Source organism: Microtus oregoni, unplaced genomic scaffold (assembly GCF_018167655.1).
Source record: "Microtus oregoni isolate MIOR12 unplaced genomic scaffold, Mior012 000006F_ref0000085, whole genome shotgun sequence".
Lineage (NCBI taxonomy): Eukaryota > Metazoa > Chordata > Mammalia > Rodentia > Cricetidae > Microtus > Microtus oregoni.
The window spans coordinates 58,972,778-58,991,105 of NW_024543065.1; the positions used below are offsets into that span (position 1 = coordinate 58,972,778).

At 54.7% G+C, this 18,328-nt stretch overlaps 2 protein-coding genes across 6 annotated transcripts; both read right to left on the reverse strand.

The window, feature by feature from the left end:
• Positions 1-200: 200 nt before the first annotated feature.
• Positions 201-9,711, reverse strand: Fxyd7 (FXYD domain containing ion transport regulator 7). Of its 2 annotated transcripts, none has more exons than XM_041653921.1 (6): positions 9,559-9,711; positions 5,407-5,436; positions 3,227-3,301; positions 2,978-3,011; positions 2,831-2,871; positions 201-981 (listed from the first exon to the last, which is right to left on the reverse strand). In XM_041653921.1, exons 1-6 carry the CDS (start codon positions 9,587-9,589, stop codon positions 959-961), a joined length of 234 nt encoding a protein of 77 aa, XP_041509855.1. In that variant the 5' UTR covers positions 9,590-9,711; the 3' UTR covers positions 201-958. The 2 variants fall into 2 exon arrangements, with proteins under 2 accessions (XP_041509855.1, XP_041509854.1); XM_041653920.1 differs by having other exon boundaries at positions 564-981; positions 2,969-3,011; positions 9,559-9,704.
• A 171-nt stretch (positions 9,712-9,882) lies between these two features.
• Fxyd1 (FXYD domain containing ion transport regulator 1) lies at positions 9,883-13,968 on the reverse strand. Of its 4 annotated transcripts, XM_041654094.1 has the most exons (8): positions 13,884-13,968; positions 12,612-12,676; positions 12,145-12,177; positions 11,647-11,721; positions 11,257-11,293; positions 10,338-10,387; positions 10,140-10,194; positions 9,883-10,018 (listed from the first exon to the last, which is right to left on the reverse strand). In XM_041654094.1, the coding sequence occupies exons 1-7, from the start codon at positions 13,886-13,888 to the stop codon at positions 10,172-10,174; spliced, it is 288 nt and encodes a 95-aa protein (XP_041510028.1). In that variant the 5' UTR covers positions 13,889-13,968; the 3' UTR covers positions 9,883-10,018; positions 10,140-10,171. The 4 variants fall into 4 exon arrangements, with proteins under 4 accessions (XP_041510028.1, XP_041510027.1, XP_041510031.1 ...); XM_041654093.1 differs by having other exon boundaries at positions 9,883-10,194; positions 13,884-13,966; XM_041654097.1 differs by lacking the exon at positions 13,884-13,968 and adding an exon at positions 12,997-13,176 and having other exon boundaries at positions 9,883-10,194; positions 12,612-12,740.
• Positions 13,969-18,328: the final 4,360 nt, after the last annotated feature.

The window sequence follows — 18,328 nt, forward strand, 5'->3', positions numbered from 1 at the left end:
CGGGACCAAGACTCCGCTCTGGGGAGACTGAGGCGGGAGGTGTGCCCACAGAGGAACCAGGGTGAATGCGAAGCAAAGAGGCACCGAGACTCCCCCTCACCACGACCCCTAAGCTGTTTCCCATCTGCATGCGTGGCCCTCAGCAATAGGATAGAGCAAAGAAGGGACTTACGTCGGAGCCCAGGGTCTCTAGCCTGGAGTATGAGAGTCCCGCGTGGGAGCTGCCTCGGGGCGGAGGGTGTGGCCAGGGGCGCGGGCAAGGGCGGGCGGGGACCAGAGCAGCTCAGTCATTTCCTCTCTGGCTTCCAGGCCCCACAATCAGGGGTGGGAGCAGGAGCGGTGGAGGGTGATGGGGGACTGAGGGCGGTGGCCTCGACTGGAGGGTCTGGAGGACACAGATGGGGACAAGGGTAAAGAGAAGGGAAGGCCCCTTGGGAAGGTCTGGAGGAAATAACGTGGTGAGAAGAGGAGGCTCTTGAGGAGGAGAAGGAGGAAAAGAAGAGGAGGAAGGAAGAAACAGCACAACCACCTCAGCCTCCCACCCAGTCCTTGGGTGCCCACAGATGACAACACACAGACAGAACGGGGGGAAAACGAATGCACATTTATTAAGCTTAACACGTGGACCCTGAGGGGACAGCCGGGAAGGTCCTGGAGAAGACCAGGAAATGCAGGAGAAAGGGAAATGAGGATCCCAGGAAACTGGGGACAGACTCCTGGATCCCAGGAGCTGGAGGCCTGAGTCTCTGGGTCTGGGGAGCAAATGGGCTCTTTGGGGGATCGTCGTTGCCAAGGCCTGGGGAAGGACAGCGGGGTGCAGTGGCTCCTGCCATGGGGTGGGTGTGGCGGCTCATTGGCCACATACTCCCCCGCGCCAGGTTGGGTCCCCACCGCCTTCACCCGGTCCTCGGGCTCCTGCTCTCCGGCCAGGGACAGCAGTGGAGATCTGCAGAAGGTCCTACACGCCACCACCTCCAGGTGCTGGGAACAGAAGAGAATCCACGTTAGTGACCCAAGTGAGGGAAAAACCAGAGTCTAGGGACGGTCTCTCTCTGGCTAGGCTTGGAGAATCCACATATCTTCCCATTCCCTGATATCTGGTCACTATGGGGACATCTTCATTGTTGCTGTCTGCTCCATCCCGGGTCACAGAGTAAGGGAACCTAGCTGTGATTGACACCTACGGCTGACCTGGGTATTCCTGGGGGCTTAAAATCTCCTTGGCAGAAAGAGGCCCCACCTCATGCTACACCCACAAGCTCCTTGTGGAGAACCCGAACATCTAGCAGGCATCCTCCAGGCCTCCACTTCCCTTCCAGGACAGGCCATCTTTGTTCTCCTGCCTCAGCTAAGGCTGGGCCAAACTCCTGCCCCAGCACCACAGAGACACGGCTGATGTTCCTAACTCTCATTAGACATGAAACAAGATCTAATTTCTCCCCCAGCCTCCCCCGAGTAACCTAACTCCTCAGAGCACCGCCCTTTGTCTGGAGATGATGGGAAGCTGGCCTAGTGGCTCACACCTGCAACCCCAGCACTTGGGATGCTGAGGCAGGAGGACTGCTGTAAGTTTGAGGTTGGCCTGGGCTACACAATGAGTTCTTGGATAGCCAGGGCTAAGTAGACACTGTAAGAGGTGGAGAGTCCTGCCTCTGATATTTTGTTACTCCTCTAAAGTCCTTAGAAAGGAGGTGATTCTGCTAACAAACACCCCAAAGCCTCCCTCTGAACTGCTCACCGTCTGCAGCCTCCCTTCCCCTCCCCCCTCCGCAGCCACCCCCATCACCTTCCAGCCCATCTTTATCATCTTCCTGTCCCCTGCACTGACTCTCCATGCCCTCTTCTCCTCTCCTTCACACTGGCTTCCTCTTCCCTCACTTCCTTCCAGCTGGAATCTTTTTTGCTTTTTCTTGTTTTTGAGACACAGCCTCGTGTAGCCCAGGCTGCCCTCTAGCCTTCTCTATTACCGGGAATGGCCTCAAACTCTTCCTGAGTCTCCTGGACAGGCGCTGCGCCCAGTTGAGGCGGTGCTTGGCATTAGACCCAGGGCCTCACGCATGGAGGCCAGCATCCCCAGCAGCATGCCCTTCTAAACCTCATCTTTTGTGTTGTTGTCATTTTGGTGTTGTTGTTGTTTGTTTTGTTTTTATGAGGCAGGGTCTCACTCCGCAGCTCTGGCTGGCCTGGGATTCACAGAGATGCTCCCTCCTTGCTCCCCACCCAGGCACTGGGATTAAAGGTATACACCACCATTCTTGCTTTTCCTCCATCTTTAAATCTGTATTTCTTTTTTTTTTTTCTTTTGTTTTTTTGAGACAGGGTATCTCAATGTAGCTTTGGAGCCTGTCCTGGAAATCACTTCGTAGACCAGGCTGGCCTTGAACTCACAGAGATCCACCTGCCTCTGCTTCCTGAGGGCTGGGATTAAAGGCCTGTGGCACCACTGCCAGGCTAAATCTGTATCCTATGCTTCTTCTGATTGCCTTTACTCAGAAGCCCAGTCTCTCTTCCTTCCCTCTCCTCTCTCTCCTGCCCTTCCTCTTCCCACGGGCTCACTGGAAGGTAAAGGTGCCTGTGTGGCTTTCCCAGGCACTAGCTGGATGCTTCCATCCTTGCAGACTTCCCTAGGTACACCCCACCCACCAAGCTTTCTGACTCTTGCATTTCCTTGGGACCTCCTTGAGATACTGCTGGAATCCCCCCTCTGCAGCTTTGTCCCCCCCCCCTCGAAAGAACCTAGAATCAGCTACAGCCTGGTGGGGCCCTTGCCTCTGGTCCTCCCAGGTAGCCTTCTAAGGATCCTGTTAGTGTCCTCCAAAGCCATGCTTACCTGAGGAGGGCAGTTCCGACTTACAGGATTTGCATGTTGGGCTGTGGAGAGAGAGAGGAGAAGGAAGTTTAGGAGGGTGGCTAGGCTCCCTGGGCCCTATGTTAGGGGTCTCCATCCCAGTTCCCCAGGCTGCCCCACCTCTCAGACCTGGAGTCGGCCTTCCTGCACTTCACCTTCTTGCCTGTTAGGAAAGAAATAGCAGGGAACAATGCGGGTAAGGTAGGAAGAGACAGGGCAGGGCAAGCAGGGGACCTTCACAGGTAAGGATGGGGAGGGTGGGGCCAGCAGGGAACCCTCAAAGATTGAAGAGAGGAACCTTTGCACATGGGGATAGGGTCGGGGTGGGCAGGAGAGCCTCTAAGGTGGGGACACACCCCACAAGTAGGGAGCACTTACTGAGGATGATGATGATCCCCAGCACGAACATGATAGTGGCCAGGGTCATCCCCACAGTCTGCACGGTGGCATAGTCTAAGGGAGACAGGGGTACCTCAGGGCACGGCAGCTCTCAGCCCAGTCTGAGGCTCAGGTTAGTGGCCCAACAGGACAGGAAAGCTGCCAGCTGAGCCCACCAACTCCACCAGGGACTGGGGGAGGACCCAAATTGCCTGAGCCAGCCTAAGCTTTGTGTCTCTCTACCCTCCACCCTCCTTCCCAATGCTGCCCTTCTGGATTCTCACACTAGATACTCAGCTCCATCAGCTGCCCCTTCTCGGGTCCTCATCTTCGTCCTGTCCTCCATGGTCAGGAACTAGACTATCCCAGCAGATATCTCTATGGTCTTGCTTCCCTGCCTTCACTCTCCCTCCCGCAGCAACAAGAACCTTATTACTCCCAGTCAGACCAGGGGCCTGCAGAGGCCTCCCAAATGTCCCCCCCCCCTCAGTTTTCCAATCAAAAACCAATGTAAGGCAAGATTCAAACCTCAGAGTCATCTTACGACTCTTCCCAAGATGCCTCTCTGATTATTTCAGGGCATGAGCTCATAGTCCTGGTCCTAACTCATGGAGATGTTGAGTACTATTTGTTACTGAGGCAGGCAGCAGCCTCGCCTGACTAACACAGTTCATCTAGCACTGATGTGGATGACCTAGCCCTGATTCTACTCAGGATTCACCGCCCCCCATCTTCTCATCAGTCCTCTGCTTAGCTGTATAAACCCCCTAATCCTAGAGCACGCCATCCTGCCTCAGGACCTTTGCACCACCTTGCTTCCTCTATCTGAAGGCTCCATGCACTTGACTTCCTCACTTCCTGTGGGTTTAGTTGAATTGTCCCGTTTAAAAGCCTCATGGTCTCATGAGGTCCCAGCTCTCTTTAACCCCACTCCCTCTTTGAATTTCTTTCATAAGAATTTATTCCTTGGAGACCAGATCTCACTGCATAGTGCAGACTGATCTCAAACTCACAATCCCTCTACCTCAGCCTCCTGAACGCTGGGAAGAATTGTTCCTGTCTGTTATACATGTGTGGTAAGTAGGTGAGCAGGAGACTGCCAGAGCCCCATGGTGTCTCCAGAGCCAGGTAAGGGGCCTAGCACCCACCCAGCGCACACAGGCTTCTCAGGGAGGGGATGGGGGAGCACCTGCAGTGTACCCCCTGTGTCCGCCCTTCAGCAGCTGGCTCCGATGCTGTGATCAAGCATTCAGCAACCAACAAAAAATGCTAACAGACACAAAGACACACACAAATCCCCAAGTCACGGCAGGGTGTGGCGTGGCTGCTCCTGCTGGGGACTCAGGGACAGCCTCCTAGGGAGCAGTCAATATCTGATCCGAGGCCAGCAAAGAGAGGAGCCTTAGCTCACTGTGTGGGGGAGGGGGAGGGGTCATGTTACTGGCAGAAGAAACAGTAAGTCCAAAGGCCCTGAGGTTACTAGTAAGGACCTTGGCTTACGAGGGAGTCTGTATTCATGAGTAAATATGGAGGGGATCAGGAGACAAAATGGGGGGAACTCAGGCTAGATCTCTGATCTGCCAGAGCCAGGACTTCAGAGTCTTAGGGATGAGAGAAAGGTGTCTTTATGGTAACTCTTCCCATGGTTCTCATAAGTGGGAACCATACTGCACCTTATTTCTAGGAGGGTCCAGAGATGCAAAGTTGCTTGCCCTCGGCCACACAGTTAGAAATGGATAAATTAAGACTCAAACCTCAGAGCTCTTCACAAGTGGCCCCTCTGCTTATTTCAGCTCACGAGCCCATAATCCAGGGAGGCGCTGAGTATTGTTTGCTATTGAGGCAGGCAGCAGCCTCCTTCAACTGATGGAGTTCATCTAGCACTGATACAAGGATTCCTTTGCCCTTTCCAGGTCTTTTCCTAGTCTCCAAACAGGCAGCCTTAGGTGGGTGCTTGCTGACCCCAGTTAATCTCTACCCCGAACCCAAGAGAAAACAGGCTTTACAAGGCTCACAGTCCCCTTCGGGGGCTGGACGGGTAGGAGACCACCTCCCTTCCCTCAACCTGGCTCTTCCCTCCACAGACCCCTTCAGTGAGCCATAGCCACGTGACCACACAGCTGATGGCCCATGTCCTGCAGTCCCCGCTGAAGCTTCCCAGCACAAGATCCAACACTCACCATAGTAAAATGGATCTGGTTCTTCAGGAACTGTGGGGAAGAAGACAGAGAAGAGGGGGAGACATGTTTCAGTGCTGGCTTGCTGGACATCTTTGAGGACTAAGATGGGCAAGCTGTTTCTTTATGGGACTTGGAGTAGGAAGCCCCTCGATTGTGGATGATACCGCCTCTCAGTAAACACATGGGATGCTCTCCAGACCCAGTCACTCTGTCAGTGCCACACCCTGTACAGTGTACCACCTGCCCAGCTGTGCATAACAGTTCTGGTCCTAGACCCCTCAGTTATTCTGTGAAACACACACGCATGTGCACATACATGCACACACACATACATATGCACACACACACGTACATGCACTCACGTACATGCACACACATGCATACACACACGCACATTCACACACATGCATACACACATACATATGCACACACTTGCACTCATGAACAGTCACACACGCACACATGCATGCATACACATGCACACACACACGTGCACCCTCTGGGCTCACCAGAGCCCAGTCCCACAAGAGGACCACCAGATGGATGTATTGGCTTTCCTTGAGGACTCCCTCAACCCTCCCAGTCATCCCAGGGTCCCTGAGGTTGTGAGGCTGCCCCCTGCAGGGCTCTCCCATTGGCTTAGGCTGCCACCAAAGCCCATATGGGCAACCTGTGCTGACATATCTGTCACCTAAGATACCAGCAGTTTGGGGAGTTGAGATCAATCTTGTGGTAACTTTGTGCTCTTCCGTAAATGGATCTTTCCCACCCCATAAAACAGAAGGCCCTTAGGTCTCGGAGGTTGGGTTCCTCCAACCTCAGATAGTGCACACACACATGTGTGCATGTGTGTGTGTGCATGTGTGTGCCTTTTTCAGTCTCTTGCATTTGCCCTAAACCCCTTCCAGCAGGCTAGGAGAGGAGGGCATGGTGGCCCACACCCATACCCCAGCACTTGGAAGAATGAGACAGGAAAGAGACATAAAAGGCAGCCTGGGCAACAAGGAGACCCTACCACGTAGATAGGGAGCTCAGACATCCTTCCAGTGTAAGATGTCCACCCTGAACAGTCATGGTAGCATACATCTTTAATCCCAACGCTCGGGAGGCAGAGGAAGGTGGATCTCTGAAAGTCTAAGGCCAGCCTGGTCTACATAGTGAGTTCCAGACCAGCTGAGGCCACATCGTGAAACCCTGTCTATAAAGCTTAAATTAAAAGATGTCTACCCTATAGCTGTCAGCTTCTCCCTGCAACTCTCACCACACTCTGCCCTGTCTCCAGCAAATTCTGCAGCTTGTGAAAGGGGGGGGGCGGTGATGACACTGGTGTTTCTCTCCCCCTTTCTGGGTTCTCCTGGAACTGGGAGGGGCTGTGTCTTTAAAGCCGACCAAGATGATGAGTGCTTTAGTTGACTCTGGGGTGTGGAGACCTCCTGCCTCAGTCTACATGTCCACAAGTTAGCAATGCTTCCTAGTGGCCTTCCTCCACTGAGACTTTTGGTACTATGTGTTACCAGTACTACCTGGAGCCTAAAACTGACCGATAGAGCTGGTTTATCTGATGTATCCTTCCCAGGTCTCTGTTCCCCCTCTAAAGAAGTCCTGGCTTGGTGCCTACGTATCTTTAGCATTTGAATTTAGCAAACTGAATTTTGTTTGGTAAATGTGGTTTAGTTTTGCCTTTTTTTTTTTTTTTTGGATTTTTTGAGAAGGGGTTTCTCCGTAGCTTTTGGTTCCTGTCCTGGAACTAGCTCTTCTAGACCAGGCTGGCCTCGAACTCACAGAGATCCTCCTGCCTCTGCCTCCCGAGTGCTGGGATTAAAGGTGTGCGCCACCACCGCCCGGCCCTAGTTTTGCCTTTTTTGGACAGGATCTCACTATGTAGTCCAGGATGGTCCTAAGCTCATATTCCTCCTTCAGGATGCTGAGATGTTCAGCATGCACCACCACATCTGCCTCCTATGTTTCAGGGCAATAGAAAAAACAAATAGTACAAATTTTCCATTTGTGGTGGTGACAAAAAGAAATAAAACCCACTGACGTTTGTTTTTTAAGAAGTTAATTCTTTGAAGGAAAAAAATCTTAAATAAACAGCAATAAAAGGAACGTTCTAATAGGGCAAAAGTCAGATGCATACAGCTGGGACCACTGAGCTGCATTTTAGATTCAGCACAGATTGGACAGTTGGTCTCTGCAGTTCAGTCTGGTTTCAAGAAGTTTTCTGGAATTAATGAAAGAGTAAATGAGTGCTGAGAGGACCTCCGAGCCTGCAGGTGATTGCAGCAAAGGCTGAGGATCTTTCCATCTCCTGGTTTCCCATACATCCCTTCTCCAGGTGCCTGCCTATCCCAACATCTTCCTGGGCTCCTCCAAAGATCCCCTGCGGGTCCCTGACCACGGCAGTTCCAGTCTTCAGGGTGTGGTTGGATTAAGGGTGGAGCCAAGAGGCAGGAGAAGCGATGTTCACTACTCTTGGCCAGTAGCCAGGGAGAGATCAAGAAGGAGGTGGTTGCTATGGTAACCAGGGCATCTTGCGAGGTGATTGGGGTCCTGGCACTTTAGGCTGGGTGGGGTTCTGTGTGAGGTCTGGTGGCTGGGTCAATCTTACCTCCCCCCTTTACCCATGCAGACCTGGCTTCTGGCCAAGCTGAGTGTCTTTGCTCCCCAAAACAGGGATCTAGACTCAGGTGTGTCCACATCGCCGCCCGTTCTGCACATCTCTGATTCTCCCTCTTGTTCTCTGGCAAGAACCGCATTTCCCTTCCCTCCCTCAACAATTCATTAATTTGTTTCTGTAAGCTGCCTGCGAAAAATGCACCGGAGCTTTTCCTCCCCCGGGGTTTCCCAAGTCCTGCGATCCCCTATCAGGGAGAAGGGGATTGGCGAGGCATCTGCCCTCCCACCTCTACCCGTCTGCTGCCATCGATCCTGCTAACCACCACCTCTGCGAAAAAGAAATTCTGGGCTCCCGCCAGACCTGCTGGCTCAATCCTGCCCACCTCTCCCTGGGGTGGCTCCCAGCCTCTGCAGCCCCTCACCCCCGCCCTGCCCAGAATTCTGCAGCTAGGGCTCTGCACAGCAACCAACCTCCCACCCACCCTCTGCCTGCTGGGAAAGAGGTTAGAGAAGGTGCCATGAGAGTGGAATTGGGGTTCCCTCTACCGCTAGGAGCTCCGCAGCACCCCGGATACTCTGCCTTACCCTTAGTCGGGTTCAGGCATCCTAACACTAGCTCCTCTGCAGGGAGAGATCAGGAAGCCACTGAGCCGGAGAATGTTTAAGCCGGTGCACGCAGATCTGGGTTAATGGGTGCTAAGAGCAAATTCAGTGTGTCTCCAAGATGAAGCGAAAGTACATGTGGGCTGGGAATGGGGGGGGTCCCCGACATTCCTTTCCCACCCTGCGCGCGTTCACTGCAGTGCAGCAGCCCCACCCGTTCCCCCTCCCTCCATACTTGTCTATATTCCTCTGTCTCAGTGTCTCTACGTCTAAAAATTTGCCTCTCGTCCTTTCTGTCTGTCTCTCTATCTCTCTGTCTCCTCCCAACTCTGCATCTCTGAGACTGTCACCTGGGTTTTTGTGCCTCTGGCTGTCCTGTTTCTCTTGGTCTCAATCTCTTTCAAGCTTTCTTAGCTCATCTCTTGCCACACCACTACCACCCTCTTCCCCCTTCAACAGTCCCTCTGGTCCTTTAGCATTTGCCTGTCAGGGAGTTCAGGAAATAACCACACTATACTAGGCAGTCATGGGATAATGACCCCTTTAACTGGCCCACCTCAGGGTGCTGAAGTCTTCCAGAACCTCTCTGGCTGCAGGCAGGATCCATCAGCTCCCACCCTTAAATTCCCATCTCTTCCTTTTAGCTTCCACCGCTGTGCTGGACCAGGCACCCGGTTGCCATAGCAACCTGTCCGAGCATCCTTTCTCTTGGGACTGTCACTCTCTAATCATAGGTCCTGTACAGGGTGCCCAAGAAACCTCAAGGGGCGTCAAGGAATGTGCTCTTGGGCTTCTGCCCATGATAGGGGCAGACATTTCCCCTTCCTCTTCCTTTCAGTATGGGATTAACAACACATCCTGTCCCCTCTAAGCTTTTAGATCCAGGGTCCCCCCCACCTCCATACTAGCACCCATTCCCTAGGCGACGCTCACCTTTTGTGGGGCTCTGTGTTGGGGTGGCCATGCTGAGCCGGAGCAGGGGGCTGCTGAATGCTGAGGCAGCGAAGGCGCGGCTGCAGCAGCTGGAAGCAGGACAGACTGATGTGGGGGGGTAAGGTGGGGGAGCCCTGGTAGGGCGGGGGGCCTGTAGCCAATGGGGGCCCGGAGAGCCCGCCCCCGTCCAGGCCATCCCCCCGCCCCCGCCCCCGCCCACTGCTGACGTCCCCGCCCCTTTCCCAAGGGTGGGGGCGCCCCCTGCCGGGGCCAAGGGGGCTCCGGGGTTTTCGCACGAGAGGCACTGAGATCAACCAAGCGCTATCAAGAGGAAAAACCGAGTTTTATTGGAGGTCTTAGCAGTAAGGGGTGTCTGAGAGGCAGGGCTGAGGCAAGGGACACTGGAGGTGGCCACGGGCAAGCAGCTGGGTTGGGAGAGGAGTCAGGTGTCAAGGGAGTCCTGTGGGGGTGAAGGGAGTGAATGGCAAGCAGAGACCCTGAGCTCTCCTCGCCACTCTCCCACCCTGGAACTGTGCCCCTCTGCCTCCCTCCCTCCTAGCTCAGTCCATCAGCTGCAGGACCTGGCTGAGTTTTCCGGAGCCAGGTGGAGGTTCTACCGCCTGCGGGTGGACAGACCTGAGGGGGACACAGAGTTCAGGGTGAGGGGGGATTGGTAACCCAGGGTAACTCCCCGCCAAACCCATCGTGCTGCGCGCCCAGGAAGAGGGGTTCTTGGAAACAGCTGCCCCGTAAACCCCCCGCAGTGTCCACGAACTCACGGCGGATGGAGCTGCGGAAAGTTCCCTCCTCTTCGTCGGGTTCCCCAGTTCTGGGAAGGGACAAGCAGAAGAATTCGAATGGACCAGGAGAATCTGTCACTTCCGGGAAGCCCCCAGTGCAGGCCTTATTTCCCAAACCGCACCGGGGACTTGGATATGGGCACGGTCCATCCAAATCAAGAAGCCTCTGCTGCTGTTTCGGGGTGAGGCAGGAGGTGCTTCCAGCCGGCCATGGTGGAAGCCTCCGGGATGTTGGGGAAGTTGGGGAAGGGACTTAACATTGTTGGGGAGAGGGACAGTTACAGGGTCTTCAGAGACCGTCCTGATAGTACTTGGGTCCAGTGAATGACCCTAAGTCACCTTACCTCCCGTGCCTCAGTTTCCTCATCTGCAAAACGGGATTGATGGTGGTACCCACCTCATCCAGGTGGGGTGAGGGGTAGATAACAGGGAAGGAAGTGGCACCTGGCGCGTGGTGTGCACTCATGCATGCCAGAGGGTGGTATGGAGGCATCTGTGATCGTCTTAGCACGCAGAAGGCATGCCTACGTTGCCTGCGCTTTAAAGGTTTATTTCGAGAGGGATCCTGCGCGAGGATGGGGACTGGAGCTAAACTGGGCCGCCCTGTGAGGTGATCTCATTTCAGCACAGGCAGCTCCTGCCCAGCTTCGCTTCACTATGCCTGAGTTTCCGTCTGCCGAGCTGGTGGGAACCCAGCGCCCCCACTGACTGGGAACTGGGCCAAGTAAAGAGAGGGCTTGACCATCGCTTGGGTCCAGGAGCTTGACTTGGAATTTGGCACACGCTAAGCGCTTAAAACGTGGTTCGTGTTTGACTGCAGGATGGGTGCGCTTGCCGCCTCTCCCCAACCGCCTCTCCACTGCGGGAGGAGCGAGGAAGGCCCGGAAGGAGCACTCACCTCTGCTGTTGGTTGAATTTGCACCGGCATCTCTTGCCTGCGGAGTGGGAGGGTATAGGCTGAGCTTTCCTCGTGCTCCCGCATCCCCAGGCTCTTCTCCAAACTCTGGAGACCGCGGGGGTGGGGCGTGGGGCGGGGCTGGAGGAAGGGTAGGGTGTGGGGGCGTGGTTGAACGTGGGGGCGTGGTCTGGACGGATGGGGTGGGAGACGAGGGGCGTGGCTTAGAGTGGGGCGTGGTCTGTGTGGGGCGAGGCTGGAGTGGGGTGGGATGTGAGAGATGTGACTGAAGGCTGAGCCTGAGTGGGTAGGGCAAGTTGTGTGCGTTGTCGGGAGCGGGCTTGGGGAGGGAAGTCTGGAGGGGGGGTTGAGAAGGCAGGTGCAGACACTCACTAAGGATGATAAGGATGCCCAGGATGAAGAGGATCCCAGCGATGGTGAGGCCGCCAATCCTCAGTGTGTGGTAATCTGTGGATAGCCCCAAGGAGAATGACCGTAGGGGAAGAGGGGTCCAATGGGGAAGAGTATGCAGGGCAAAGGGGAAGAGAGGAGGGGAAGGGAAGGACAGATGTGTGAGAGAGGAGAAGGAGCAGATGTGTGAAAGGAGAGGGCAGGGCAGAGGAAAGAGGGAGAGAGGAAGAAGGGGGGTAGCCGGAAAAGGGAAGGTTGGAGAGGAGGGTGCCACGAAAAGTGGAGGTAGTAGGGGATGGGGCCGCTGATACTGAGAAACCAGTACAAATGAGACAAGGAGATCAAAAGACAGGCAAAGGAGTCTAAGACAAGCAGGGTAGGAGAAAGTGAAGAATGAGAGAGAGAGAGAGAGAGAGAGAGAGAGAGAGAGCATGGAAACACCCAGTCCCTCTCTCCAAACCCCATAGTAGCTTTCCTCACCATAGGTGAATGGATCCGGTTCCTGTGGACCTTCTAGAAATAAAAATAAAAATGAATGTTTGAGTATCTCTTGGGGTTGGTGACAGGGAGAAGCATAGCAGGACCCTTTGGGGCCTCTACCAACCTTCTTGGGCTGGGAGTTTGGGTGCTACAGGACTACAGACAGACTGCCAGTCTATTCTGTATCCTAGCAACCTCCTGCGGTGACCCAGTACCCTGATATCTTACAGGTTGTTCATGCTTCCGTCTACCAGAGACCCAGCTTCTATCCACTCCCCGTTCTGTATAACTCAGGTATCCTCCTCTCTCCCACAGACGCCAGCCATGACCAGAGCCTCTGTGGTGATGCTTGATTTCCAGTTACACGATTCCTTTAGTTTTGGGTCTCCCACCTGGTTTTCTCAGGGACCTTCTCCTCCCTCTAACACCCACAGGGCTGAGGCAGAGGGCATCTCTTTTGGACTCACCTGCACTGGCCATGCTGAGGAGACACACGCAGAGAGCCAGGATGTGGCTGGGAGATGCCATTGCCCTAAGGAGTCAGCCAGGGTCAAGAAATGTCCTCTCCCCTGCTCGCCTCCCCTCCTAGAAAGGGCCTGAACCCACAGGGTTAGGTCAAGGACAGCTGAAGGACTTGAGGGAGGAGTGTCAGCCATTCAACTTAGTTGCCCGAGAAGCAGGGGCTCCCCAGTTTCACAGGAATCATGTCACTGAAACAACTCCATATGGGGATCATTAGTCAGGCCACACAGCAAACACAACATCAAGGCAGGGTGGGGAGACACACAGCCCTCGGGCAGCCTCCCACGGGCCACCCCCACCAACTGTTGGTCCCAGAGTACCCAAACCTACCTGTGTAAGGGAAGCAAGCTGCCTCTGGACACAGGTGGAAACAGACAGCAGGACACGCCAGGGCCCACCTACCCCTATACACCTCAACCAGTGGTCTCTCTGGACCCTGACAGTCCCCGCTCTCCTTCCCTCGGCTGCCTGCCCGCTCTCTCCCTGACCCTGGGTATAAATATCTCCCACTTCACCCTGGAGGAATTCGCTGCACACAGGCCACCATGGCAACAGACCCCCCTCCTGAAGACTCGGGGGGGTCCTATATAACGCTGCTGGGGTGAGGCTTAGCCAGGAGCCCCATCCCCACAGGCTACCCCATCTCCTTTCCTGGAAACTGTGAGAAAAGGGGACAGTGCCCCTCCTTTGGCCCTCCCCTGGATGACATCTTTCATAACAAGACAACATTAGGCAAGTGAGTGACAAGAGGCCCATGCTAGTGGGCCTGAGAGAAGTTAGATGTCTGGTTTAGGGACACATATGAGCACACACACACACTAATATGTGGGTGCACACACACGCAAACACACACCAAGAACAGGTGTGGCTGGAATGGAGTCAGACAACACCCTCTCCCCAAACTGCTGATTGGAGAAACACAGGGTGTAGACATAAGCACATATTCCTCCGGGCCCTCTGTGCCCCAAACAGTGACAGAAACAGACCTACACAAATGAGTACCCAAGCCTCAACCCCAGCCAGGGGTCTCACACAGCAGCCACTGAAAAAGGGAGGAGTCATCGGCTCTCCCGCCCCTGTGCAACCCGTCCCCATGCTCTCCTCCCTCTTGGGTCAGGCCTGCCTGAGAAGCCACAGGCTGGCCACTCTTGTTCCCAAAATAGGCCTCCCAACTAGGGGAGCAGAGAGGCCTGGAGGGAGGGCTGGGCGATGCTCACCCCATTCACGCTGTCCCTGCTGACAGGAGACCCCCAAATATCCAGCTGTGCACCCTGGGAGCTAAGCACTTTAGACCCCCTGGCCCAGAACTGGACGCTCCACCCCCGCAGGCTTCCCTCCTGGCCCCACCCCACTCTTGCCCGTCCCAGCGAGCAACTGAAACTGGAGCCCAGGCTGGAGGGGGGCCAGGGGGCGGCCCCCAGCCCAGACCGCCCTGGCCCGCTAGTTTAACTCTCTCAGCACAGCCCGGGGAGCAGCATGTGGCCGCATGTGGACTGCTGGGCGCGCGCACGCGCGCGTGCGTGTGTGTGTGTGTGTGTGTGTGTGTGTGTGTGTGTGTGTGTGTAGTGTGTGTGCGCGCGCGAGCATGTGCGGGCACGCACACACACACACACACACAACACAACACAAATACAAAGCCTGCTTCTAGACCAAAGTCAGAGAATGTTTTCTGCTAGGATTCCTGGGAATTGGCCCAGCTGGGGCCTAAGGTCACACAACCTAAGTGCTTATGAGGGCACTGACCTCTGACCCAGTGTTCTGCCAGCTTTTGATAAGTAGATTTTTATTTTAAATGTGTGGTGCTTCGATTTTGTATGTGTATTGTGTGTTGTTGACTCAGATTCACCAGGAGTAACACACACGCATACACCAAAGTCACAGACACCTAGCTAGTTCACTAGCCCTCTAACACTAGACCCAAAGCGTGACCAGCATATTTATACACACAACAGCTTATTTGTACACACGTATACACACACACACACACACACACACACACACACACACACACACTTGGATATCTGGGCAGATACAGCTGGGATATAACCACTGAATGGGTCTGGTAGTTCACTCAGGAAGCAGAGGCAGAAAGATCGGGAGTTCAAGGTCAGCCTGGCCTGCAGCGTGAGCTACAGAAAGAGTGACAGAGAGACACACACTCCTCATAAAAAGGACAGTGTTGTGCCTCTGACTACTGTTACACGCAGCTGCACACTATCCCACCCAGCCCACAGGAACACATTCAAAGACAGACTCACACCCAGCACTTGTTCCCACACCACAAGGAGATGAGGGCCACGAACTCGAGCAGTCCATAGGAGTGTGGGCACACCAGCGTATTGATAGTGGGGGCTCCTCTTCCGCACGGCCATCTCCAGCCCCCACACTGTGCACAGACCAGTGGTATATACGGTCACAGATGACATGTGGGCACGTCACGGTCTATGCAGTCACAGACACGCAGGGCCACACGCTCCAAAGCCACAGACACGTACTTGATCTTGAACTTCCTGTTCCCTGAGCTCATGTAATCCTGATGGTGCCATGGGGAAAACACTTTCAACATCTTCACAGGCCCTAAAGACAGAGAAATTGGCACTGCGGGGGTGGGGGGGAGGGAGGGGAGGCAGGCATGGGTTCAAAACTCCTTGCTGTATGACCTTTGACCTGAGCTTTTGAGACCTCACTGTTGCTTGGCTGTCTTGGGCTACAGAATGGAGAAGCCTCTGACATACCTGCAACTCCTGGCCAGGCTCAGAGGGCCACGAACTTGATTTTTTTCTTGTCATCTCCATTTTAGAGACTGGTAAACTGAAGTCTAGATAACTGATTTTCCTTAAGCCTCCCCACTGGTAGAAATGTCCCCAGCCTCAGGCAAACAGCAGCCCAGACACCGTGCTCTACTGACAGGAGCTTAGCCCTGTCATGGACACAGCCTAGTCTCATATATTCTGAGGTCCTACAGCCTTCTTCTACCCAGGCTGTCCCAGCATCCCTGGTTACAGATAACCCCCATGTTTACACAACACCGGGAGGGTGCTGGGGGTGGGGGGGCAGTCAACCTGCCAGGCTAGCTTCCCTTGCTTACAGAGTGGCTCTGAAGCGCTCAGTGCCCCAGGATGGAACAGCTCTGTCCTTTCGATCCTTTGTTGCTGTGTGATGCTACAATGGTGGCAGCCTGTCTGGAGCTCAGTTGTCCCTTCTGTAAAATGGAAAGAACAGCAGGATTCCCCCCATGGAGGGAGGCGGTGTGATTATCTAGAACAATCCACACAAAGCAGTGAAAACTGGTGCCTGTCCTGCAAGGCCGGTGCCCATGGTAAATGTTTGTTTTTACCAAGTTACCCCTGTCTTCACTGTAAGAGCCATCTTTCTCGTGATGTATCGGAAGGAGAACCTGCCAGAATGGTTCAGGCTTGCCACTGTCCCCTTTGGATTCCTAGCAGAAACTTTTAAATTGCTCTCTTCTGTGTGCTTGTTTGTTTGTTTGTTTGTTTGTTTGAGACAGGCTCTTATTTCACACACCCAGGTTGGCCTGAACTCACTATGTAGCCTAGACTAGTCTCCAACCAGGGATCCTCCTGCTTCTGGCTTCTGAGCGCTGCAGATGCCGTGTGCCCCCCACTCTGAGCGCTGCAGATGCGGTGTGCCCCCCACTCTGAGCGCTGCAGATGCGGTGTGCCCCCCACTCTGAGCGCTGCAGACACAGGTGTGCCCCCCACTCTGAGCGCTGCAGACACAGGTGTGCCCCCACTCTGAGTGCTGCAGATACCGTGTGCCCCCCACTCTGAGCGCTGCAGATGCCGTGTGCCCCCCACTCTGAGCGATGCAGATACCGTGTGCCCCCCACTCTGAGCTCTGCAGATGCCGTGTGCCCCCCACTCTGAGTGCTGCAGACACAGGTTTGCCCCCCACTCTGAGCGCTGCAGATACCGTGTGCCCCCCACTCTGAGCGCTGCAGATACCGTGTGCCCCCCACTCTGAGCGCTGCAGATGCGGTGTGCCTGCCACTCTGAGCGCTGCAGATGCGGTGTGCCCGCCACTCTGAGCGCTGCAGATGCGGTGTGCCCCCCACTCTGAGCGCTGCAGACACAGGTGTGCCCCCCACTCTGATTGCTGCAGATGTCGTGTGCCCCCCACTCTGAGCAATGCAGATGCCGTGTGCCCCCCACTCTGAGCGCTGCAGATGCCGTGTGCCCCCCACTCTGAGCAATGCAGATGCCGTGTGCCCCCCACTCTGAGCAATGCAGATGCTGTGTGCCCCCCACTCTGAGCGCTGCAGATGCCGTGTGCCCGCCACTCTGAGCCTTTCTTAGTGCACTCCGCTGTAGGACTGAGGATGTGGCTCGGTTAGCAGAGTGCATCCTTAGCTCTCACGGAGTCCTGGGCTCAGTCCTCAGCACTAGAGAAGTGATCTCACCTGGGAGTGAGCACACAGGCTGATTCCCAGAGGGGGAGGCAGGAGGGTTGGGAGATCAAGGTCATCCATGGCCAGCCGGAGTTATGTGAGGCCCTGTCTAGAATAATTGCCACCACGCCTGCCTGAACCCCAGAGATCAGAGTTGTTTCGTTGTTTTGTTAGCCCACTGAGCAGTCTCCTCAGTAGGGGCAAAGGTGGCATGAATAATCCCATTGACAAATGAGGACACTGAGGAGCAGAGAGGTTGAGTAACTTGACTGAGGTAACACAGCCTGGGCTGGACCCAGGATCTGTTTGGCTCCAGTACTCCAGGGCATCTTAGTGGCAAGAGGCTTGGTGTTCCTCAGCCTTTTGCCCCCAGGCAACTAAGTGGTTGTTTCTACTAAGCTAGACATAACTGGCTCTGTGAAGCTAATCATTTGAAAGTCTCATGCCTCAGTTTCCCCATTTTGGAGCAGGGATTGTAAAGCAGGGACAGTACTGACCTACCTCCCCACTTCACAGAGCTGCTGTGACGTCAATGAGCTAACACGTGTAAAACCTGGCACACAGTTGGGTGTGGTGGCGCCCATCTGTCATCCCAGCACTTGGGAGGCGAAGCCAGGAGAAGTATGCATGTGAGGGCATCCCGGACTACAAAATAAGTCCTGACCGGTCTCAAAACAAGCAAGCAAACATAAAAGACTGGCATATAGCTTGAGGGGCATGGGAGAGACGTCCCACCAGGACCTTAGGTTGGGTTCTGTGTGATTTACATATTTTTCTCATTTAATGGAGAGAATCTGTCTCAGATTCTAAAAGCTTAGCACAGGTGACAATACCCGGTGGTACATATGTCCGCACATCTCAGCCTCCAAAGAAAGCACACATAATAACACGAGGGCCCTGGAGCCGGCTTTCTGGGTTTGCATCTTTGCCCTGCCTCCACTGGGGCCAGCCACCCTGAGCCCCTGACCTGACCTTTCTTCAGTTGTAAATTGGTCATGCAAATGACACTGGCCTGGGGGTCATGGGAAGAGTAGAGCGCTGGTAGCGACGCTTTAGGACAAAGCTCGATAGTTCTGACATGGAAAAGAGAGGTGGCGCCATCACCTTAGTTCTTGCATTCAGTCTTGGACCACATAGAGTTAATCCCAGGGACCTGGAGTGAGCTCTGACTTTGGGGTAGGGCAGCAGTCCTGCCAAAACTGACCACCAGGGGGAGCAGCCAGACCAGTACTGGCCTGGTGGAGCTTTGGTGAC